Genomic DNA, 24,729 nt, shown 5'->3' with positions numbered 1-24,729 from the left:
CTTATTACCATCAGCTACATCAACTGGAAGAGAAGTTGTGGGTTCAACTAAAGTTCCACCCAGTCTTGCTACTTCAGGGTCTAAGAAACTGTGGGTACTTCCACTGTCAATCAGAATGGTAAATGTTCTCTTATTCCTTGTAAGCCTTTGAATTTTGATAGTATTATGAGATACATTACCAGATAGAGCATGTAAAGATATCTCTACCTCTTCTTCCAGTTCTTGTATCAGTGGAGCATTTTCTGGGAGTCTCCGTCAGAGCTAGCTATTTCTTCTTCTTCTCCAACCATCATATAAAGTTGTTTCCTAATACATTTGTGGCCCTTCTGGAAGACTTCATCACAATTATAGCAAAGTCCTTTCTCCCTTCTTGCCCTCATCTCAGCATATGTTAACTTCTTAATTGGAGGTAATTGTGGGCTCAAACTTCCTCTAGGAGATGGTGAATTTGATTTAGGGGTAGTCACAAAACTCCTAGAACTGCTTCCCCCCAATGATAGTGGAGGAAGTTTGGAGACAAACTTAGACTTCTTGGTTGTTTTCTCAAGTAAGGCCTCCTGCATCCTGGCCAAATAGATTGCCTGACTTGGAGAAGATGGAGAGTGCATATGAACCGCCATTCTTATTTCCTCCTTTAACCCACTTATGAAGCTAGATGTAAAATATTATTCAGTGAGATATGAATTTTTAGCTATCATGAGGGCCTTGAGTTCTTCAAATAACTCTTGATATTCAAGTACAATACCTTCTTGAAACAACTTATTGAATTCACCAACTATATCATCATGGCCTAGCTCTTGAAATCTAAAATTCACATCAGCACAAAATTCCTCCCATAATATCAAATCCTTACCAACTTGGTAGTCTTGGTAACATACATCATCTCTACCATCTAGATATAGGGAAGCCATCATTACCTTCTGTTCTTCTTCCATAACATGTAACTGAAAGAATTTATTGCATTTTGTAATCCAGGATCTAGGGTTATTCCCATCAAATCTGGGAAACTAAATTTTTGGTTTATGAGAATGTGAAACATGATTAATGAGTATGTTTCTATTACATTCATCTTCAGGTCCTTTTCCACCTGATTGGGTTGCCGGTGCGATTGGGATATCTAGCAATCATTCACCAGGGCGTTGTAGATTTAGAATTCTAGCTTCCAGTGAAGCCATCTGAATCTCAAACAAACTTCCCAAACTAGCTAGTAACGTTGGAGATATCGATTGCTGAGATTCATCCATCTTTTTACTCAATTCCTTGAATCTTTCACACTATTCTTTGGATAAATCATTAACCCTTTTGTTTAGGGCATCAAATTCTTTTTGGGTTACCATGGTTATACATGAACACCCAGGATCGAGTGCTCTGATACCAATTGTAGTGATCTACACTACAAATTAGTACAAAAACAACTCGAAATCTCAAAGGATAGAGATTGTATTGGGAAGAACATAAAATTGGGATAGAAAAGCAGATTTAGATTATCAAATTTTTCATGACTCTGAAAGAGTCAATTATAGACTATATCAACCACACACGATGCACGACAGAAGGCACGTGCGGAAGACACAAAACAACTAACTGACTAAACTAACCCTACAACAAGGTTCCCTAAAATAATAAAATGGGTGCCCTTATCACATCAGAAGATCAAAAAATAAACAGGAGGTTTATGACAGATTGATGGAGCAAGGCACTACAAAAAATCAAGATCATGATACTCAAGTTATCAAGATAAAAGATAACTGGAACTGGCTTCACGAATACCAACGAAGTCTTTGTAGTCGCTAGACCCTAAAAGGGTTCTTGGAGATGACGAATACAAATACAACTAGGACACACCAAAAAGTAGTGTTAGGATTCAAAGATCTCAGTTTCCAAGAGTTCCTCTTAAATAGAATTCAAAGCCTATGTTGCTTTAGGTTTAAGCTAAGATAGCTTTGGAACCAAGCAAACAATATCCACCGTTAGATGAAATCTTTGAATCTAAATCACATATACAAGATATACACCATGGTCAGTGATGAGTGCTAAAAAGTGCATATTTCTATATATTTTTCTTGGCATTTAACTCATCTTTTGTGCATTAATTCTACATTTTATCCCATAATCTGTGTTTTCGTTGTTTTCAAGAATAAATACTTTTCTTAATTAATTTTTCATTTTTAGGTACTAAATAAAGCCTGGTTATCTCACGGAGCGAAAAGAGCAAAGGAACGACAAAGACTCTCGCTAGGAGGAAGCGAAGAATGATGTTTGCAAGAGCCGGATCAACTAGAAGTGGGCTTGAAGAGGAATAATTTTTCTTAAAGAAGATATGGGCTTGGCATACCCAAAACCCTTACTCAAATCCATTTCCATTATCCATACCCATTTCCATGAGAGCCGTCAGATTGGATCCATCTTGTCATCCAACGGTCGCCTCATCATTGTGCATCAAAATCCGAAGCTCCTGTCAAACACTATAGTACCTAACTCCATCTGAATCCGTCAGTTTTGTTGTATCTCATCATCCAACGGTCGTTCCTATCGCGTCGTTGGATCATTCCATCATATTTTCATCCTACGCTTTCGCTTCGCTGAGCATCAACCTTTGATACGTCCGTCTAACACCCTAGTCACCGAACCCTATTACCCAACCAAACAGACCCTTCTTCTCCATCGGGTTCTTCTTCTCATCTTCCCCAAAAACTCCACAGTCCTACCACCATACCGCCTGCAACTCCACTGCCACCACCATCTCTTCCATCACCACCTCGAGCTTCACCATCTCCATTCTCCCGACCAAATCAGAGCCATCACCATCATCCAGCTCCCTAGTATTTCCCTCTCTTGTTCTTAGCATCAACCCTAGGTGCTACAGATAAGAAAGAGAAAAGCTAGGGCATCAGTAGACGTAATTGGGAGCAGTTCGAGTTGAGGAGGAGCAGAGGGAACATCAACAGGGCATGGGTCGAGCAGAATTCACACATGGGTGAGAGAATTTGATTTTACCCAAATCAATTTAGGGTTTTCAAAATTAGGGTTTTTAGAACTTAGGAATTTGATGTAAGTTATAAATAGAAACTGATGTAGGATGTTAAAACGGTTCTTGGGTCATCCGAGATACCCCCTAATTGGGTTAATTTCATGTTTAATTTCAATTTCAATTCCATAATACTATCAGTACATGTTCTTCACTGTTAAATTTTGTTCTTGTGTTCTAAACTTTGTTCTGATGTTATGTTCATGTTCTTGTGTACGTTAATGTTCATGTAATTCCCCTGTTTGACTCACATGTTCTTGTTTTGAGTCTTAATGCTTGACAAACATGAAAACTCCTAACTTCAGCATGTTCTAAATACACCACTAGGGTGAGAAGACCCTTAAGCCTTGTTGGTTAGCCTTTAGGTTGATTCTTGTAGAACTCAAAATAGTCTAGGCTAGCTAAATTCCTAAAAGCCTCACTGACTTGTGATTAGTGGTGCTGTAAAAAGACCACTAATGCTAGGGGTTAGTGGTAGTTCTAAGGGATTAACCAGCCATATTAGTTAGAGACCTAGAAACCTAAATGACCTGTGATTGTTTATGCTTTAATCAGATAGGCAATGCTAGGGGTTAATCTAAGGATTTTAGGTTAGATAACTTGCCACATGAATTGCCCTGGCCAAGAGACTAGCTTGAACTAAACCCTCTTGTCCATTAGGGACAAGGATTTAACCTAGGTGAACTAGCTAGGTGAAAGAGAATTCTCATCCATATCCATACACTTCCATCTTCAACTGTTTTGCTTGTTTTCTGTTTTCTTTCATTTATTTTACCTTCATTGCTCACTGTTTGTTTTCCCATCATGTTCACAGTGGTGTCTTAACACCACAATCTTTACTTGTTTCACTCACTGTTTACTGCCCCCATTCAGCTCTCATACATCAGTGCATTCAGCTCCATGTTAGCTTAGGAAGCAGCTAGAGAAGCTAGAAAACAACACTTGCTCCCCCTTGTCCCTGTGGACTTTCCCTTTCTTCCCATTCTAGCTACAATTGACCCTGTATACTTGCAGGTCAATTTGTAGGTTGTTTATAAAACCCACCAGTTAGGTGAAACGTAACCGAAACGTGTATAAAGACTATGTTCAACATGGTTAGCCGAAACTATCCGATTTGAACTTAAAAGCTTAACACTCATTTTCATGTTCACTAATACATTAATATTGAGTCATAATCATGTGATAAAATACGTATAGTGTTAGCTAAAGAATTGATCAAATGCAAATTATTTCATAGAAATAATTTAATCGCAATTGAATCATGATCTACATAGTTTGTAAATGTACAAAGTACAATTACTTGAATCGTTCGTGAATCGGCTGAGTCACAGCACACGAACTGGTTTGCAAACTTATATGCAATTATCGAGTTCTGGAGTCTACAAAACTTTTCAGTTCATAAATCGCTTTGCAAACTTATGCAATTACGAAGTTTCGGACTCTACATAACTTTTCAGCTCACGTACCGGTTTGCAAACTTTGAACCAAATCAAAGTTTCGGAGTCTACAGAACTTTTTAGTTCAGGTACCGTTTTGCAAAGTTAAGACCTTTTCCGGTTCCAGAGTTCACCTAACATTAAGTTTGCGTACCAGTTTGGGTACTAAACTAGTTCTAGAACATAGAACAGTTTTTGCTCGCATACCGGTTTGATAATATTAACCAGTTTCCCTTACCACAGTTTCACAATGGTTTGTATATGAATATACATACTTATCTGGATCACGAAAAAAACAGATTTTCCCATGATGTTCATACAAATATGCATATCATACAAATATGAAAGTCGATATATAGCTACTCCGCTACGTGTATGAATACATGTAACACGACTTCAGACATATAACGGCTTCTCAGTTTGTAAGACTGAGAACACTGTCTTTTATTTCGAATATATATAGTAGTTCTATATTTCTCTAAATCAATTCGAAATATTCTTGAATAATATCAATGACACGTATCACTGTTCCAGGCTATTTTTTTAATTGTAATCTTGAATTATGATTTGGTTCTGAACAATAAATTGTTCTCCATTGAATTTGATCAAGTATGAACAAATGTTCATTAAGCTTAGTCATTATATTTCGAGATTCGTAAACTAAATAATTAGTTCTCGACCCGAAATTCTAGTATATGGAAGCTAGTCTAATTAGTTATTCTGAACGTGAAAAGACGAGGGTACCTAAATACACTACAATCTTTTAAATGTCCACCTATAAGTCCTCTTGCCGAAAGTGATCGTCTATGGACTAAGTCGAGACAATACAAAAAATTGGTATTTACACTTTTTGTGATTGTCTATGGATACAAGATCGAGACAATATGTACGACAACCAAAGTGTGATACTTGATAGTAGATTCAGACTTAACCAAACTCTATTGGATCACTATCAAGTATGTACGGAGTTAAAGTTTGTGTAATTTACTTTAAATTATATAAACAAATATAATTGCGAAAAATAAAAGTAAATCACACAGTAAGATTTTGTTAACGAGGAAAAGTGCAAATGCAGAAAAACATTGGGACCTAGTCCAGAATTGAATACTCTCAGAATTAAGCCTCTATACAAAATATGAACCAACTTTATATAGTTGAGACCAATCAACTACCCCTAGTTCACTTAGTTACCTCAGTATCCCTGCGCTTCTGACTTCGATGAGTGCACGCACTGGAACAATTCCTTTTGATCATATTCAACAGTAAAGGAACAACAAATCTGTTTGGTAACATCTCTTTCGATTCTTTCAAGATAAAGATATCTCAAGTCATACACAAAGGCTCTTCCGTTTAATTTAATAAACTCTTTTGCCTGGTTAGATCAATCTATCCCATAACTACAGAATTAGTCAAGTTTAAATTCGTAATCAATCGATATAGATTCCAACAAGAAACTATAGAGTGATGTCGATCTCACACAACTAATCAATCGAATAAATCTGATTCTAGTTGGATCCCAGCCGATCAAGGTTTGTGCACACCCAAAGATATGAGAACCAATTAAGAAATCTTCATTGTATTATAATCTTCTTTATTCTTAAATAAACACCTGCACAACACCACTTGAATATCTTGTGATCAATCACACACAAAACGGAGTCTATTAACAATGGATTATCACAAGATGTCTTTGGATGTAAAAACAGTTCTAAAGATGTCGTCGATACTTCGATCTAATTTGAGTGAATCTTATATCATAAGATAAGATTCTCAAGAATAAACAAACTAGGTGCAATCAAAATTTCAACAACCGTTAGTCAATTAAATTAATCGAAAACTAAAATAAACTGTAATTATCTAGTTTCCCACCAACGGTACTCGTAGAGCTTCTTGATCCCACAGAAGTCTTTAAACGAGCGGTTGTAAGAGATTTCGCCTAATTATGGTATTTTTCTCTCGGAATAGACGGCTCCACCAGAAACAACAAAAAGATGAAGTTTGCCTGGCTCTTAAGATAGTTTGCTAAAAATGCAAACTTAGGCATTTATAGACCAAGGATGATTGGACACCAAGGAATTTCCAAAACCGAAAAAATTCTCAAGATATGCAATGAATAACAAAATTCGATTTTCCTAATTCCTATAAATGCTTGTCCAAAATTTTTCCGAAATCTCTCAATAGAAAATCTCCAATTAGTAAATGCACATTACTAATTTTTATTCTCTAGAGATATGCATTTAATTGCTGGTAATTAAAGCATATAAAACCAAAAGCCTTAATTAAAAGATTTTCAATTTATTTTGGTACAAGTTCTCCTTGAGTATTAAGGAATATCTTTGAACAATAAATGATAAGAGTTACTGAACGTGTTCAAACTATGTTGACATATTTTTCACTGTAAATCCTTATTTTTATTTACATGGATTTGCATTTTTGGAATCGGTTATACCATACTTCCAAACAAGTTTAGAATTGGTTCACTTGTATTCCAAGATCACTATGTGATTGATCAAATATCAAATCACATACATGGGTTCAATCGGTTCTAACAATCACTAGGATCTGTTACCATGAACGTTTACATCAGTTACCAGGATAGTTTACATCAATTACCAGGACCGATTACCATATACTCATGGTATTGCTTGTGATCGGTCACACCAGTTACCAGGATCGGTTACACCAGTTACGAGGACCAGTTACACTAATTACAAGGATCGACTACACATACACTCTATGATCATCCACACCAATTACTAGGATCTGTCACACCAATTACAAATATCGATCATACCATCTCATGGTGATTACTTAGGATCTGTTACATTAATTAATAAAAACTAGTCATACCAAATTTTAAGTCAGGCATGGTGATTAGTTATACCAAGATACATAACAAAGTTACGATGGATTCTAGCTACCATCTCACACATATTAGTAATTCATAGATTTGCAATGAATAGCCGTACCAATAAGCCTAGAGATTTCCCTTTCGATTCATAAAACAAGTTCATGAATGTAGTTCCTTTAAACAAATGTAAAACATTTTTTCCTAGGATGAAATCTTCACCATAACCCATTCACATAATCATAACAGTATATACAAGATTATGTCGATATCATATCTACAAAGTTCAAAAGACAAGCATTATACTTCGTAGTCTAATTCCTTAATAATATGATCATACAAGTATGACCATGTCACATCACTAGAGTATCATACAATATGTACAATATATACAGCTTCACAGTTATGTTTTCAATATAGCACGACTTGAAAGATACGTTATGAATGAAAGAATTTCACGTCAATATTACTAACCTCAAGAGGAAGTATGATGTCGTCATTGTAGTTCGCTTCTTCTTCACTTTCTTCAGGTCTTCGGAGTAATACTTGTATGTCTCAACATTCCTAGACTTTCTAGTCTAACCTAAACGAAGTTGACTCTAGTATACAACCAAACGACTTTATATGAGTTTTGAGTCACTAAAATATGATAACCAAACTTGACATATCAACGCTTGGTGAGTTCAACCGAGCTATGCTCTAACAGAACGTGTTCAACTCAGCATCTGATTCCATAGTGATAACAACTTTTCGAAAACAAATATTCTCAACCGTTGTTATGCAGAAACATAATATTATTATCTTCTCTCCAATGTTCAATTGTATCTCAACTCTAAAGTAATACTATGGTGATATGTTTCTCCCCCTTAATTAATACTTACATCTTTTGTTTAATATGTAAACATATTTCTTAAATGATCCACTCCCACTTACATAATGATCCGTAAACCATATGTATGTAGTATGAAACTACTAAATAATTCTCCCCCTTTTTGTCAATAAAATTAACAAAGGTATGAAAATCGCGGGATCGTAATGAATACAATCAAAAGATATCTCAAGTTTAAGGAAGATGGAGATACTACATAATAACATAGTTAAAATGAAACTCCTCATATCAACTTGTTTAGATGATATCAAATAGTAGTAAATACTTAGCGCTCATCCTAGGAGATTAAAAAGATACGAGCATCCCCTTTATAATTCCACAGCCACACCCCCACAAAGATATAACAATTAAGCACAAATTCTTTTAAGAACTCTCCCCGATAAAATGTTATTTCCGATAGAACAACATGAGTGACCTTACTGTCGTGAAAAATAAGGATTTGTGGACATTAACAAATCACAAGGATTTGTATCCTTAGTATCGACATAAATTAATCTCAGGGCCAGTTACGAACAACAAGACAAGTTTACTCGATTTTACTCAACATAAGAGAATCTTACAGAGTGTGTCAAGCAGCGAAACACAAAAGTGTGATCACAAAAATATCAATACTGCGAGAAAAATCTCAAAGAGTTTGTTTTATTTTCCGTTTATAAAAACATAATAGATCTAACTTCTGAGCATATATGAAATATTATCTTGATTCACAAGAATGTAAAGGCACAATATTTCATAAGAGTTTTGCAATAATTAAACCATTAATGATTACATACTGCAAGTTCATCTTCCAACAACGCTAGAATTTAAATAAATAAATCTAAAAACATGCAAGATAAAAAACGTTGGAAATATCTATGTGTAATCACAATCTTTGCTATACCAAATCCTAGTTATCCTTCTTGAAAATAAAATCCTCAAAAGAAGTTTCCTAGATATTAAGAGAAGAAAAAAAATCATATGTAGTCCGTGACTTGCGTTTTGAGAGAGCTGAGGTCTTCAGAGGCTCTTCTTAATTCCGAATTGAGAAGATGGAGATCCTTTTTGGCATCAGACAATTGTTCAAACACCACTTTGATGTCACTCATAATGTTTCCAACCAAATCTCGAGACATATGAACCGGTTTTGACCTGGAGCGTTTTTGAGCAAAGTAACATGCTATATTGACAGGATTATCATAGAACTCAATAATACTTGAACAACCATTATCCTAATTTTTCTTGTTATCTTCTTTTATGCTCTTTGAAAACCTCAAAGCATCCATGGTTCGTGAACGTTGGTGAGTTATTCAAGCATCTTTGAATATAATACAAGGTGAGTGAACCTTGTATATATCATAGTTTATAGGTTTAGGATCCTAGAGAAAGAAAGAGCGGCTTTGACTTAAGATTTGGATCGGTTACGGAACTTAACGCACATGGGTCCTCGAGCAAAAGAGTTTTGTCCTGACTCATTTAAACATATAATCCTAATCAACCTTGTTCTTAGCTCAAAAGATAAAGATCTAGAGCACAAGAGAAAGTTGATATTTCAAGAACAAAGATGAAAATCTACTAGGAACTTAAAAAAAAAAACAGTACATAGTACCAAACCATTATGTGCCAAGAAGAATACCATTCTTGAACCAATTTTGCATCTTCCTTTCCATGATTTAAGAAGAGGCAAAATTTGCCATAATCAAATTATGTTATGATAGGTATCCATTAAATGCCTATCATGAACAACATGATTTTTCGATAAACATCTATGATTTTTACCTGTTTTAGTAAATAACCAGTTTTCATCTTCAATGGAAAAGGCTATAGAGTTATTACCTGTATTTGGAATTCTCATGGCCTTCCTGAAGTCCTTGATTTTGCTAATATGTTTTCTGAACTCAAAAATAATATGTTTAACCTTATTACTAAGGTTCAAACCAATAGTAGTTTCTGATACAGATTATTTTAGAGTTCCTTTCTTCCTGTTAATTATGTCAAATATACTTGGAGAAGTTTTTTGGATAACCACTCAAATTAGACTGTATCCAACTGGAAACATCGGATCTTGTCTTGGTCTCAACTCGATTAACCTTTTGAAAATCATTACAATTGTTAAAAGGATGTGTCGAGCATTTATAGGAAAAACATAGTTTATCACAGCACAGATTCCTTTCCCTAAAGGTTGGACGTTGACAACTTGCACTGTGAAGAGTGTTAGTCTTAACATATGATTTTGGTTTGATCACTTCTTGTGATGCCTAAATAAAAACATCATGAAGTTATTCATCCCTTATGTGAAAACGACATTCCTTTTGCAGGTGACCGTTTTTACCGCAATAATATTACTTGTAAAAAGTATTATTATCTTGAATCTCGTGTGCTATTTTTAGAGGTTGATATTTGCTCCTCTGACCTTCAACTGCTGATTTAGATAATCCACATTTAGTGGAAAACCTGGGTTGAAAGGAAGCACTAGTTTCGACAAATTCAACCTCTGTGCTGATACTTGGAGCATCTATTCCCTTATAACCCAATCCTCGTGTGTTACGATGATTTTTAATTGCTCCCAGCACAGTGGAAGATTTGTTTGAACTATCAATGCACTTTTTCAAGTTTTCTTCCAACAACTCGATATTATCATCAGAAGCATTTAAATAAGCCTTGAGATGTTTTTTTGAGCGATAAAAACACTTTCTCTGTCTTTAGAACAAGTCTGTTGAGAGTTAAACATTGCATCCTTTTTTGCAAGTTTTCCTTCCAACATAATGAGATTATTACGAAGTGTCTCACATTCTAGGTTCCTTGAATGTTCTTTTTCTTCACGATCTATAAGAAGGAATTGTATTGAATGGTAATCACAATCATAATCTTTAAAGATATTACTCAGTTTTTTATTTTCTTGACAGAGAGAATTCAGGAACGGAGTTAGACACAATGTCGGTCTTTTTCCTTTTAAGAGATGGTCAAACAACTTAATGTATTGCGAGACTTCATCATCAACATCTCCATCAATGTCAGGATCACTTTTGTAAGAAAGTTCATCCAGTGGTTTTTCTAGGAATTTTTCCTAGTTATCCACAGTTTTACATAATATAATAGATGTGATAGTTTTCTCATGTGAAACGATCTCTGGAAACATGTCTGAACGATTCCGAACCAGTGTTACATTTTTAGAGATTTTCTCTCTGTCCATCTAATCAGACTAATTCAAACACATACATATTAGGTCTTAACGTGTTTTCCTACTCTGATACCAACTGAAAGTGCTGGGGGTACCAAGATACACCACCAACTTTTTCTTAAGAAATGTGTATGGACAAACTCAACACAACTCCGATAGTAAAAACTCAATCAAGGAAAGTTCCTAGAGTTATATCTCTCCCTCTCTCTCTTGTTGTTAGAACGTTTACAAAATTGAGTCTGTGAACCTAACTACAAAGAGAGTTCTTGGAAGGTACCAAAGACCAATGTTTAAGGATCAATCAAGTCTTTTCCAACTAACAAGGTTGGACCTAGCTATTGTGGTTGACCAACGAACAATCTGTGATATTTCAATTATAAAGATAAACAATATAATGCGAAAAAAAAATAACACCGACACTAGAAGTTTTGTTAACGAGGAAACTGCAAATGCAGAAAAACCATGAGACCTAGTCCTGATTGAACACCAAACTGTATTAAGCCACTACAGACACTAGCCTACTACCAATTAACTTCGGTATGGAATGTAGTTGAGTCCTAATAAGAAATCCACTGATTAAGGTACAGTCGCGCTCCTTACGCCTCTTGAGTCCCAACATGACTCTATGCAATTGATTCCCTTAGACGATCTCACCCATGACTAAGAGTTGCTTCAACTCAATTGAAGACATTAAACCAAATCTGCCTCCCACATATTTAGCATGTATAATTGATTTCCTGATTTACGATCTAAACAGATGATCAGATCAAACTATAGATCCAGGTGATGGAAATCGATAGCAACTTAGACAAAAGTCTGGTTATCCTCAAAATCCGGACTTATGCAACCCGAAGTGCAACGTAGCTTATTATTCACCTTACAAGTATAAAACTTGTGGAATCAACAAAGTATGAGACGAAGAGACTTTGTTGATTACTGTCTATCTTGATTGATGGAACATGGCTCTACAAACAACAAGATCAGGATACTCAAGTTATCAAGATAAAAGATAATTGGACCTGGATTCACGAATCCCAATGAAGTCTTTGTAGTCGCTAAACCTAAAAGGGTTTCTGGAGAGGACGACTCTAGATACAACTAGGTTACGCCAAAAAGTAGTGTCAGGATTCAAAGATCACAGTTTCCAAGAGTTCCCCTTATACAGACTTCAAAGCCTAGGTTGCTTTAGGTTTAAGCTAAGATAGCTTTGGAACCAAGCAAACAATATCTATCGTTAGATGAAAGCTTTGAAGCTAAATCATATATACAAGATACACACTATGGGGTAAACCATAACCGAACCGCGTATAAAGACTATGTTCAAAATGGTTAGCCGAAACTAGCCGATTTGAACTTAAAAGCTTAACACTCATTTACATGTTCACTAAGACATTAATATTGTGTCACAATCATGTGATCAAATGGGTCTAGTATTAATTAGAGAATTAATCAAATGCAAATTACTTCATAAAAATAATTTAATCGCAATTGAATCATGATCGACATAGTTTGTAAATGTTCAAAATACAATTATTTGAATCGTTCGTGATTCGGATGAGTCATAGTACACAGACCAGTTTGCAAACTTATTTGGAATTACCGAGTTCCGGAGTCTACTGAACTTTTCAGTTCATAAACCGGTTTGCAAACTTGTGCAATTACCAAGTTCCGGAATTTACAGATTCAGTTCACATACCGGTTTGCAAACTTTGAACCAACTCAAAGTTCCGGAGTCTAAGAAGACATGGGTTAGAAAGAAAGTACATTCTGATATACAAGTTTCTCAAATCCAGATTTAAGATGAATATGAAAGTGAAAAGGAGAAGAAGAGGAGAAAATGAAAATGGGTTAAGAGAAAAAATTGTGTTTTTATGTTTATAAATTAGAATTTTAGTCAAGTTACTAGTTTTCAATTAGATTTTGGTTAAGTAAGAGTAACTAAATCATTTGCTATTACTAGGACACCCTTTGCTCATCACAATAGATTGCCCAAGAAGATAAAGGTCCGCAAAAATGTTATGATTACCAATAAAATCACGATTTATAAGGGTTGATACCAGCATTACTAAGGGCTGATACAATCTCAAGAACTTAAGCGATCCTAACCGTTGGATCGGCTAAATGGAGTCAGCCCCCAGTAATGCTGGTATCAGCCCTTATAAATCATGAATAAAATCGTTCTATCCTCAAGCACGTATTGTCATATTCCCTGGATCGAATCGTAACCATTGAATCAAACCCTAATCGTGGCCAAACCCTAGAAAACACCTTATAAAATCAGAATGCGCAATGAAGTGATGAACATCATGACGCAGCCGTAGCTCTTCAATCTCACTTAGATTCACTCAGATAAGTGGTAATCGAGGAACTTCGCCATGATTCACAATAGATTTGTTCAGAATCTAGGCTAGTTAACCATTTTATGCTGTGTTTTAATTACCATTTTCCTTGAATAATCTCTTTTTCGGCGGTTTTTTTTTCTCCCCTGGTAATGCAGTTTAGGGCAAATGATGATCTCTTTACAGCGTGAATGCTTATATGTTGGGTTTTTGTGATATTAATTGAATAGGAAGAGCTGATGCCTCTCTATAGAATCTCTATCGATCTGTGTGTATGTTTAGGGTTTCTTACAGTATTGTGAATGATGATAATATGAAATTTACAGTTATCCCTGTCTGAGTAAAGCAGTGCTGATATTTCTATCTTCTGACACTAATTTTGAAACCATTTATTTTTTGATTGATGATTTAAGTTCTAATTGAAGAGCCGGTGATGATAGTTTTAATATGGTTGACAGAAATGCAAATTTTAGTTTGCAGTTTGTTAGAAAATCATGAACTAGGACGGTCTGAGGCTTCAATGGATCTTTATTATCAAAATTTATCAATTTTGTGTTGTATTTGTTTGATCAGCCTTTTGAAAAAAGTGATTTGTTCTTGCATTCGCTTGTATAAGTTTTATTGCGGATTTAAGTCTTGCTGCTGATTTATCTGTTTATATAAGTTGTAAAGCTGTGCACAATTAAGCCGATGCTCCGGAAAAATAATGAGGGAAGCATGGTACTGTGTACAGAAATCAAGTTGGTACTAATGTCTGCCTGCTCTGATGCTACTGGCTCTGATTTTACGGGCCTGGAAACGTACCTACATTTTTTTTCTTTTGTTTATGGACTTAGTGAATGGTTAGTGAATGTGCTATATTGGAAATAGTTTGGAAATAATTATAGTTTCGAGAGTAGATTTGGTTCTGCATTTTCTTGTTGCAGTACATAGCCGCCATGGTACTAACCATTTAGTTAACATAAGCCTTTGGAATGAGTAATTGAGTGAAGGATTTGAAATTGGATTTGTTTTTGCATTGGCTTGTATAAGTTGTATGTCGGCTGCTGATGTATCTGTTCATACACTTTTAGGCTGTGCACAATTAAGCCGATGCTCCGGAAAAATAATGAGGGAAGCATGGTACTGTGTACAGAAATCAATGAGTTGGTGCTAATGTCTGCTTGCTCTGATGCACTCGCTCTGATTTTGCGGGCCTGGAAATGTACCTACAGTTGGAACTAACCTTATTATGCTTATTGGGGCTTAGTATTTAATTGATTCACCAATGGTAATTGATCATAGAGAATTTTACTTCTGTATTCTTTAGTTTTGCTCAGTGTGACAGTTCTTGCTTCTCAAACTTTACATCTATTATGCAAGGAAGTGAAGTGAAATTCAGTAGTCATTCTCTTTTGGATTCTTGGATTTATTGTCTTGAAAGTAATCCCCCAAGTGTTTTTAGGAATTAGTTACCAATGGTTCAATATCATGAGATTCATATTTCATTTGGTTTATTATGGTTTAATTCTTGTTTAAATGTGCAAGTTCTAATTGTCTACTACTGCAGTACTGCCACAAGATTTAATTACCAGATTATTCCTGCTGGTTCATGATGTTCAATTCTTTCATTCGGGCATTTTAGGTTAGGGATTTTATTGCTGTTCATGGTAGTCAACAGATTTTTACTCTTCAAATTGCCTTTCAGCGAGAATGCTCATATGTCCGTTTTTGTGATATTAATTGAATAGGAAGAGCGGATTTTTACTCTTTAGAATCTCTACTAGTCTCTATCTGAACAAACAATGTCAATAAACCTTGACCACTTCTGATCTTCCTCTATCTTAAAAATTATTAAGAAATTTTTTGAATTTGCAAGTGATGATAAAACAGACAGGGACATCAGAAATCCTTTCAAGGATAATAATATGTTGACACGTCTTGGGAATCTCTCTGATGCATCTTCATAGAATTGATGTTTTATATTTTATTTTAGCTTATTATAGCGTTTATTTTGTTTTATGTTTTTTGTTTTTTGATTAGTGTGGATGATGGTATTAAATATACTATGAGTTAATAGCTATGAACACAACCTATAACTAAGACACCAATCACAGATTTCGCTTATTGTCTTGTTTTTTTTTTTTTTTTGGTTTGCGTTTATCTGTTATGTGTGATTGAGATTGGAGCAGTGCCAGTTAGTCTCTATCTGTGTCTTTGTATGTATGTTTAGTGTTTCTTATGGAAATGTGAATGATGATAATATGAAATTTACATTTATCCCTGTCTGAGTAAAGCAGTGTTGATATTTCTATCTTCTGACACCAATTTTCGAAAATTTTGAAATATAATTGATGAGCCGGTGATGATAGTTTTAATATGGTTGACAGAAATGCAAATTTTAGTTTGCAGTTTGTTAGAAAATCATGAACTAGGACGGTCTGAGGCTTTGATTAGGACTTCCTTATTGTCAAATTTATTTATCAAACTTTGTGTTGTATTCGTTTGGTCAGCCTTTTGAATGCTGAAGAGTTTTGGATTTGTTCTTGCATTCGCTGCTGGTTTATCTGTTTATTTAAGTTGTAAAGCTGTGCACAATTAAGCCGATGCTCCGGAAAAATAATGAGGGAAGCATGGTACTGTGTACAGAAATCAAAGAGTTGGTGCTAATGTCTGCTTGCTCTGATGCACTCGCTCTGATTTTGCGGGCCTGGAAATGTACCTACAGTTGGAACTAACCTTATTATGGCTAGTAGTATTTCAGTGGTATTTTACATCTTCAATTGTTATTTCTGGATTCTTTAGTTTTGATCAGTCTTACAGTTCTTGCTTCTTTGCATCTATTGAAGTGAATATCAGTAGTCTATTCTCCTTTTGGATTCTTGGATTCTTAGATTTATTGTCTTGAAATTAGTCCTTCAAAAGTGTTTTTATGAATTAGTATCCAAGTTGGTGCCATCATGATGTTACCAATGGTTCAATATTATGAGATTCATATTTCATTCGTTCTACAATGGTTTAATTCTTGTTTGAACTAAGGAAGTTCTATTTGTCTATGAGTGCCGCAAGATTTAGTTACCAGATTACTCCTGTTGGTTCATGATGTTCAATTCCAGATTTTAAACTCTCCAAATTGACTCTCCAAATTGCCTTCTATTCTATGAATCTTTACTGCATTTTGAGATTCTTTTGGTTCTAGTTAGATTGTGGGATTTTTATGGTGTTTCATAATTTTGGTGCCAAGATGTCTAAATTTTGAATAAGTTCATTGCCATGACTAATGAGCAGAGAAATTTCTTCCGTTTCTTTGTAGCACACAAAAGTAAAATAGTTATGGCAGAGGAAGAATGTAATTTATGCCTTCGGTCTCAGAACATTTCAACAAACATATATATTTGGAATTAGCCATAGAAAAAGATAAGCTCAATTCCAAAAGATAATCTTGTCAAATTCTATAATCTCTATAATCACATCACATGACCAAAAAAGTATATATTAGAAAAAAAGTAAGGTTTTACCTATTTCCCATAATCCCATCCAGATAACATAATCAATTGTTATTTAACTCATTCTTAGTTGAGGAAACAATACTCCCCGGTTACACTATCAAACTTTCCCTAAATACATAATCAATTGTTATTTAACTCATTCTTTGTTGAGTAAACATTACTCCCCGGTTACACGAATCAAACGTCATCTTCCTTATTCCCCTTCTCCGTCGAATCCAGCGTTAAGAAAGTAATCTAATCCTAAATCTGTTAACCTACCACTACTAACCAAACCATCAAACGACATCTTCCTTCTTCTCCTCCCGGCATAATTTTACAAATCCTGGAAAGTAATTAATTCTTTTTTGTCTTTGTTGGACTTTTAATTTATGATTGATATGATTGATCTAATAGGGAAACATAGAAGTTTACTGTTTCAATTAAGTTTACATTATTTTCCCCAGATTCAACGGTTGCATATTAATGTATTGATTTACTTGTTGTCCACACTATCTTGACTATCACATTACGTATAGAGTAAAGTGAGTTTTGCAATTCATCTTCAAACCTAATTAGGTTAGGTTTAGGTTAACTATAGAGAATGATAGAGTGAGTTTTGTCTACCCATTTTAAAAAGAGTTATACAAAATATGGTTCGTATAGTTGGGAAGGAATTTAGTGAAAGTGAGGATGGGAAATAGATAAACCGGAAGTAATGCATAGATCAGGCAGTTCATACTACAATTTTGGTTCTTTAGTTAATGAAAAATAGGCACGACTTACTTTTGAAGAACGTTTTACCAACACAAATTTATGTACCAGATGTGGAGCTTATTACCTTTTATCATTTTGTGGGTTATTTGAAAGGAAAAGAGCTGCAGGCTTTACGATGGATTTAAGAGGAACTTCGATCAGTTAATCAGCTGCAGGGCCGTATCAAAGGTTTTAGGGGAACTTACTGAAACGAGGGTCTATTAAAGCGAACAATAGGGCCTATTAAAGCGAACAATAGGTCTATTCGCCTAGGGCCTATTAAAACGAGGCCCTAGGCGAACTTACTGAAACGAGGGCCTATTAAAACAAAATAATTTTTTTTCTGCCTTTTCATCTTCCTCGATATCTTTTGTATTTGGTGGTGACAATTTTTGCCCAATTGGTTCTTCATTTTGCATATGTGCACTCTCATCATTCTCCAATAAATCACTATTTGTTTCCATCTCATTAACCAAATTTTCTCATTCTTCATCACAGTCATTCATTGTTTCTAAACCCATGCATCCAAAGCAGGGACGGAGCCAGCCCATATATGCTATGGGGCCAAAAAAAAAAAAAATTCCAACATTCTCAATTTTCTTCTCGATTCATAATTAAGCTACGGTTTAAAGTAATATGGAAACCGATATGGTATAAAAGCTTGGAGGAGGAATTGTGCACATCGACGCCAAGAGGAGACAACAGAAAAGACTTCCCTGTGCATTACACAACATGAGAGCGGATGCAATTAACAATTCTGGCTTGTTAAAAACCAAGAAAAGAAAAAAAGTTACCAGCTGAAAAAAAGAACACAATAAAACTCAAGCTAAGACAAGAAGAAATTAAAACATATATGCATTATTTTTGGAGAGCTTCCCGTGCAATACCTTATCGATTCCAACATTAGATAATTGATTCAATCCCACCACATAAATGCTCATTAAGCTACAAGAGTGCATAAGCGCATAAAAAGTTTCTTATGAGTTCTACAACGTTAATAATGGAGAATTAGAAAACGGAAAAACAATCTAGTAAAAGGAGCTAATTCCCAGAGTCCCAACGCACAATTTCATCAAGCAAACAACTTAGTAATTAATCAAGTAAATATGCTTTATGTTTAAGTGATATATTTGATCATCAATACAATTGTTGTTTTCTTGAGTTCTTCCTCTGCCAAGAGTTTTTCCACTAAAGACACAGATTTTGATTTTGCCATCATTACTTGCACCTACAAGACATCCAACTTACAGAAATCCCAAACCTTTTCTTCCTAAAATTCGTTTCTCTCCGTCCCTGATCCAAAGCCTAAAGTTTATTATCAAACATGAGATTTTATTTAACATTTGGTGAATTTGTAATTATCAACGACTCACAAAACAGTAAACCAATATCAAAGGGTCTAAAACATACCCTATAGCAACTAATACATAATTTGGGGGCCCTAGGCCGTCGCCTAGTTGGCCTATAGCCAGCGACGGCCCTGATCAGCTGTTCTCTTTTAGTTGGTCTGTGAACACCTGATTATTTCATGGTCTTGTAACTGGGATGCAGTATTTTTGCCCATATGTAGCTTAGCTCTCTTTGTATTTCACTAATCATCATTTCAAAAAGCTAATTATACATTTTCAAACAAATGAGAGGACCATAATTTTAGTGAAAACCCATCATATGTTTGGATGTAGTTTTTTTGGTGATTAATATCGCATAAAGTCGTGCGTTAAAAAAAAGCAGCTCGTGCAAACAAAAGTTTATGTGGACTGAAAGGCCTCCAACTCTGATATTTGGTCTCTTCGGACATGAATGTAGCTGCCGAATACTTGAACTTGGCCACCACTTCTTTATCAAAGTATCGTTTCTCAATTTTATCCATGGCTTTCAACAGTTTCTTCGGATTTCCAGCTGCTAACGGAGAACTTAACAATTGCGGGAATCGAACTGAACATCGTACTTTGTGTTGGGAAAATTGACACCCCAAATCAGGATCACAGAAGGCAATTGGTGATTTGAACTAAACGTGGGAGAAATAATAAGAAATAGACAGAATATAAACAAGCACACACAACCACAACAAAAGATATACGTGGTTCACCTTTACAGGCTACATCCACGGCCAACACCACCAGAAAAACTTCCATTTAAATCAAAGACCATTACATGCTCTTTCGCAACCCAAGACAAGACCCAAGGAGTTAACAAGACATACCCGAGAACACCATCGGAGAAACCATATATATCAACTCTCTAACATTCACCAAACCATCCTCGTGTCTTCTCTTCTACACCGTCTTCATAATTGCTAGTAACAAAGGAGAAACATGGAAACACTAGAAACTAGGTTTAGGGCAAAGCCCTAAACCCTAAACACTAGAACACCAAAATCCTCTCTCTACAAGTTTTTCTATCACACCGATATTGACCTTCACGGTAGCAGACGATCCTCCCAACAAAGAGACGAAAATCCCAAGCACAAGGATTTACCACTCTTCTAGGTTGGATTGTTTATAAACTTACAATTCTAGTCCTATATACAGAGGAACAAACTTGGCCCTTAAGAAAATTACTTTGGAAACAAGTTTCCCTAACTTGGTACTTAAGATTTTCTAAACTTTAGGAATAAGCTTTGTGCAAGTTAGAGTTTGACTTTTGGTCAAACTTACCACCAACCAAATCCAACAATTCTCCACCTCGGATCATGCTTTCAAGCATGAGACGATCACATGAAATTACCTCCATTTTCCACAAGAGTTATTCACCATCTCTATATATCCGTAGAATTACTTTTGAATCTCAAACCCGAACTTTCATCTTCATAGAACCATCTCTTTGATCAAAACACCATGACGTTGATAAAAGTCTTCAAACCATCTTCTTCTTGAAGAATTCTTGTGAAACTGGCCACGCTTCACAAACACCATGAAAATCTTCAATCATTATCAACGAATCCTTGCACAGACTCCACCATTGATCACCAAGAGAACCATCCAGAAGAATCACCACTAGCTCCACCTAACCAGTAAGCTAACAACATATTGAACTCTAACCCAGAAAGGAAGAATTAGCTTCAATATCATACTCCAGCACATGTCATGATTACCGTGTATCTGAAAAGAAACCATCAGATATTTCCACTGTGATTAACATGCTTAATCCTTTAAGCGATTCTCAAAGCCATCACTAATCTGACATACTCTTTACCACCATCACCCCCAACATACTCGCTTAGAATATATACTATGTGAATGCCCATATTATTGTGGAACATGCTTCCGAGATCGGGCACATTCTTGATATTACGTGCAAGCCATCAAGAATACTTTAACATAGACTTAAGAACATAAATCTATAACATCTCGTGCATAACTTCGAAGAATTGCTGGTCCTTCTTCTACATGAGACTTCACAGCCCCATCATTTCTTCAAATTTTGTAACCCATTATTTATAGTGTATGATTACTAACACCTTCAAGAAGTAAATATGTATTCCACCTTATTCAGTTCTATTCTGCATCCCATACTACATCATGAAAACCAAACGAAGAACATAAACTTCTACCAAGTTGAACCTCCAGTTTGTAAATCACTTCACAAACCCATCTTTGTGTAAACACCGGTTGAAACATTATCTTCAAAAATATTTCTCCACCCGAACAATAAACCATCGTTCAATTACAGGTTCAATCACACCAGCCCGTCCTTGGCTCTGATTCTAATTGTTGGGAAAATTGGTACCCCGAGCGCAGCGGAAATCAGGATCACAAAAGGAAATTGGTGATTTGAACTAAACGTGGGAGAAATAATAAGAAATAGACAGAAGATAAACAAGCACACACAACCACAACACAAGATATACGTGGTTCACCTTTACAGGCTACATCCACGACCAACACCACCAGAAAAACTTCCATTAAAATCAAAGACTATTACATGCTCTTTCGAAACCCAAGACAAGACCCAAAGAATTAACAAGACATACCCGAGAACACCATCGGAGAAACTATAGATATCAACTCTCTAACATTCGCCAAACCAGCCTCGTGTCTTCTCTTCTACACCGTCTTCATAATTGCTAGTAACAGAGGAGAAACATGGAAACGCTAGAAACTAGGTTTAGGGAAAAGACCTAAACCCTAAACACTAGAACACCAAAATCCTCTCTCTACAAGTTTTTCTATCACACCGATATTGACCTTCACGGTAGCACACGATCCTCCCAACAAAGAGATCAAAATTTTGAACACAAGGATTTACCACTCTTCTAGATTGAATTGTTTATAAACCTACAATTCTAATCCTATATACAGAGGAACAAACTTGGCCCTTAAGAAAATTACTTTGGATCAAATTTCCCTAGCTTGGTCCTTAAGATTCTCTAAATTTTAGGAATAAGCTTTGTGCAAGATAGAGTTTGACTTTTGGTCAAACTTACCACCGACCAAATCCAACACTTTGTTCCGGTTCACTGTCGAAGCATTCCACCATTGAATCTATTCGCATAGATATATGACGATAATTTAGGACCCCATGTCTTATGCCGTTCATACTGTCTCTGTGGTTTTCAGCTTGCTTGGTATTTCCCTCTTTTATTGCATCCGTAATCCTACGGATTTCAGGTCCTATTTCTTTCTCGCATTCATCAGCTAGCTTTCTTATATTTTCCGATAAAGATTTGAGTGCTTCCGTTTTGCTTTCCATTTTCTCTAAACTGCCCGCCTTTTGGAACAAATTGTTTTGGAATGATTATTCAAATGCTTCTTAATTTCTTCCACCGGTTTTGATATCGGATTTTTTTTTTCTATCACTTTTTTGTTGTTGATATTTTATGTTGTGGATGATAAAACTGTTTGCAAAAGAGAAGTAAGATATTAAATAGTGGTTGGTTCAGAGTCTTCAGACACGCTTTATGATAAGAGTCGTAACAAAAATGAACAAGTTGGGATTGGCAACTTGCTAGATATAACTAGTCAATCACTACATAGTACATATAATACATATGTTGTCGTCGAGCTTCCTCGACACACGTTTTGTTGAGTTGGAGCAACTTGGATACAAAGAGCATGTCAAATAATGTGTGCCACTGCCCTTAAGAGAGCGTGGCCCTGGAACTTAATATTGGCATATAATTAGATATTTATTCGTGTCCATCAAAAATTCAAAATCATGCAACACAATCTTGAATTCAATCACAAGCATACATCAAAAGAATATGCAGTGAAAACTAGAAAAAATGTAGATAAATGAAAAATATCAATGAGACCAACAAGCAAAAAGGCGGAAGCAGCCAGGAGTTTTAATCTTAACTTCAACATCATCTTCATTAATCTTTTGTGCCTCTTTATCTCCATTCTCGACAGTCGCCTGCGAATTGTATTCATCGGCTACCTTCTGAATCAAACTACTAATTTCCTCATCTTCGGACAAGGAATTCGGTATGTTCTCGGTACCTGACAAACTCTTGAATATTGCCACAAGTTCGGTAGTGAAGAATTGTGTTTCAATTTGATCCATTGTTTTTAACATCTTTTTCGAATTTCCAGTCGCCAAGGCGGAATCAATAGATTCAATAATCAACGGAATCGAACTAAGCACTGTACTTTTTTCCGGTACATTGTCAAAGTAATCAACCATAGAATCGAGACGCTTTGATATTTGACGGTAATTTGTCACTTCTTGTCTCATACGTACCATATTTCTTGCGTGGATGCGAGTTTGCTTCGTATCACCCTTCTCAATTGCATTCTTGACCATAAGCTTTACAGGTTCCATTTCTTTCTCGCGTTCATCTGCTAGCATTTTTAAACTATCTGACATCGATTTCAAATCTTCCGTCTTACTTTCCTTTTTCTCAATGCTCACCTCCATTGCAAACAAACAGATTTTTCAAATGTGTATTTTTTTCTTCTGTTTTTGAATATTTTTTTTTTCTTTCACTATCTTGAATCCTTAATTGATGTTTTCTTTGGAGAAGTTAATGTGTTTTATAGTGATTTCGGGTTAGGTTAAAATTCCATGGATTTACACAAAAACACAAAAGAATTAGGTTTCATGTTAGTTGGAAATGAAAGCGGGAAGAAATTCTATCTATGCGTTTAAAAATAAACAAGTGAGGATTGGCAACTACACTAATGATCTAAATTCTTGATCACGCCAACAAATGTAGTTGACTTTGACTAGCTGAATTGACCAGGTTTTGGCAACTCAAATTCTAGAAACAATCGTGTTTAGCAAATTGATATTTCAAATTGCCAATAGCTCAGGGGAAACTCATTCTAGAAGGCATCGACTACTGCGGTTATGAATGTGAGCATCAGTACAATACTAAATGCGGGTCGCAAGGCAGACTAGTGTCTAATCAACAGTGCAGTTCTTGGAGTTCAGAAGCATATGCAACCGTTGTTGCGGATCCCCAGTATCTGACGGAGTATGCAAGTTCAAATTAAGGGTCATATATAATCAAGAAAATACTAGATTAGTGTCCGTGCTATGCACCAGACATCTTTTTTTTAACTTGGTATGCGTGAGGGTTCGCCGTCCCGTGGCGATGCATTTTTGATTTGGTGTGCGGGGCTTTGGACCACCCCGTCACAATGCATTTTTCATTTGGTGTGTGCGGTCTTCGCCCCACTCTATGACAGTGCATTTTCATTTGGTATCCGCGGGTTTCGCCCCGCCCCAGCGATGCATTTTTCATTTGGTGTCCGCGGGGCTTTGCACCTAACCCATGATGATGCATTTTTCATTTGGTGTGCACGGGATTTTGTCCCGCTCCGTGCCGATGCATTTTTATCCCATAACGACGTATTTTTGATTTGGTA

At 35.7% G+C, this 24,729-nt stretch overlaps 1 protein-coding gene and 8 non-coding genes across 9 annotated transcripts; 8 read left to right on the top strand and 1 right to left on the bottom strand.

The window, feature by feature from the left end:
• Positions 1 to 13,991: 13,991 nt before the first annotated feature.
• Positions 13,992 to 14,075, top strand: LOC113354790. The gene has a single exon (XR_003362006.1). It is a non-coding gene; the product is annotated as a small nucleolar RNA R38 (small nucleolar RNA).
• Positions 14,076 to 14,123: 48 nt separating this feature from the next.
• Positions 14,124 to 14,213, top strand: LOC113354854. Its single transcript, XR_003362061.1, has one exon. It is a non-coding gene; the product is annotated as a small nucleolar RNA snoR20a (small nucleolar RNA).
• Positions 14,214 to 14,401: 188 nt separating this feature from the next.
• Positions 14,402 to 14,509, top strand: LOC113354869. The gene has a single exon (XR_003362072.1). It is a non-coding gene; the product is annotated as a small nucleolar RNA snoR100 (small nucleolar RNA).
• A 294-nt stretch (positions 14,510 to 14,803) lies between these two features.
• On the top strand, positions 14,804 to 14,913 carry LOC113354873. Its single transcript, XR_003362076.1, has one exon. It is a non-coding gene; the product is annotated as a small nucleolar RNA snoR100 (small nucleolar RNA).
• A 634-nt stretch (positions 14,914 to 15,547) lies between these two features.
• LOC113354805 lies at positions 15,548 to 15,639 on the top strand. Its single transcript, XR_003362019.1, has one exon. It is a non-coding gene; the product is annotated as a small nucleolar RNA R44/J54/Z268 family (small nucleolar RNA).
• Positions 15,640 to 15,921: 282 nt separating this feature from the next.
• On the top strand, positions 15,922 to 16,005 carry LOC113354792. The gene has a single exon (XR_003362008.1). It is a non-coding gene; the product is annotated as a small nucleolar RNA R38 (small nucleolar RNA).
• A 29-nt stretch (positions 16,006 to 16,034) lies between these two features.
• Positions 16,035 to 16,124, top strand: LOC113354853. Its single transcript, XR_003362060.1, has one exon. It is a non-coding gene; the product is annotated as a small nucleolar RNA snoR20a (small nucleolar RNA).
• Positions 16,125 to 16,296: 172 nt separating this feature from the next.
• LOC113354871 lies at positions 16,297 to 16,406 on the top strand. The gene has a single exon (XR_003362074.1). It is a non-coding gene; the product is annotated as a small nucleolar RNA snoR100 (small nucleolar RNA).
• A 6,755-nt stretch (positions 16,407 to 23,161) lies between these two features.
• On the bottom strand, positions 23,162 to 23,776 carry LOC113352247 (charged multivesicular body protein 1b-like). The gene has a single exon (XM_026596091.1). It carries the CDS (start codon positions 23,774 to 23,776, stop codon positions 23,162 to 23,164), a length of 615 nt encoding a protein of 204 aa, XP_026451876.1.
• Positions 23,777 to 24,729: the final 953 nt, after the last annotated feature.

This window comes from Papaver somniferum, chromosome 2 (genome assembly GCF_003573695.1).
Source record: "Papaver somniferum cultivar HN1 chromosome 2, ASM357369v1, whole genome shotgun sequence".
Lineage (NCBI taxonomy): Eukaryota > Viridiplantae > Streptophyta > Magnoliopsida > Ranunculales > Papaveraceae > Papaver > Papaver somniferum.
This window is presented reverse-complemented; position numbering and strand designations above follow the sequence as displayed.

Excerpts from the sequence above, each read along its gene's own strand:
- LOC113352247 (XM_026596091.1), bottom strand. The coding sequence starts at position 23,776 with ATGGAGGTGAGCATTGAGAAAAAGGAAAGTAAGACGGAAGATTTGAAA.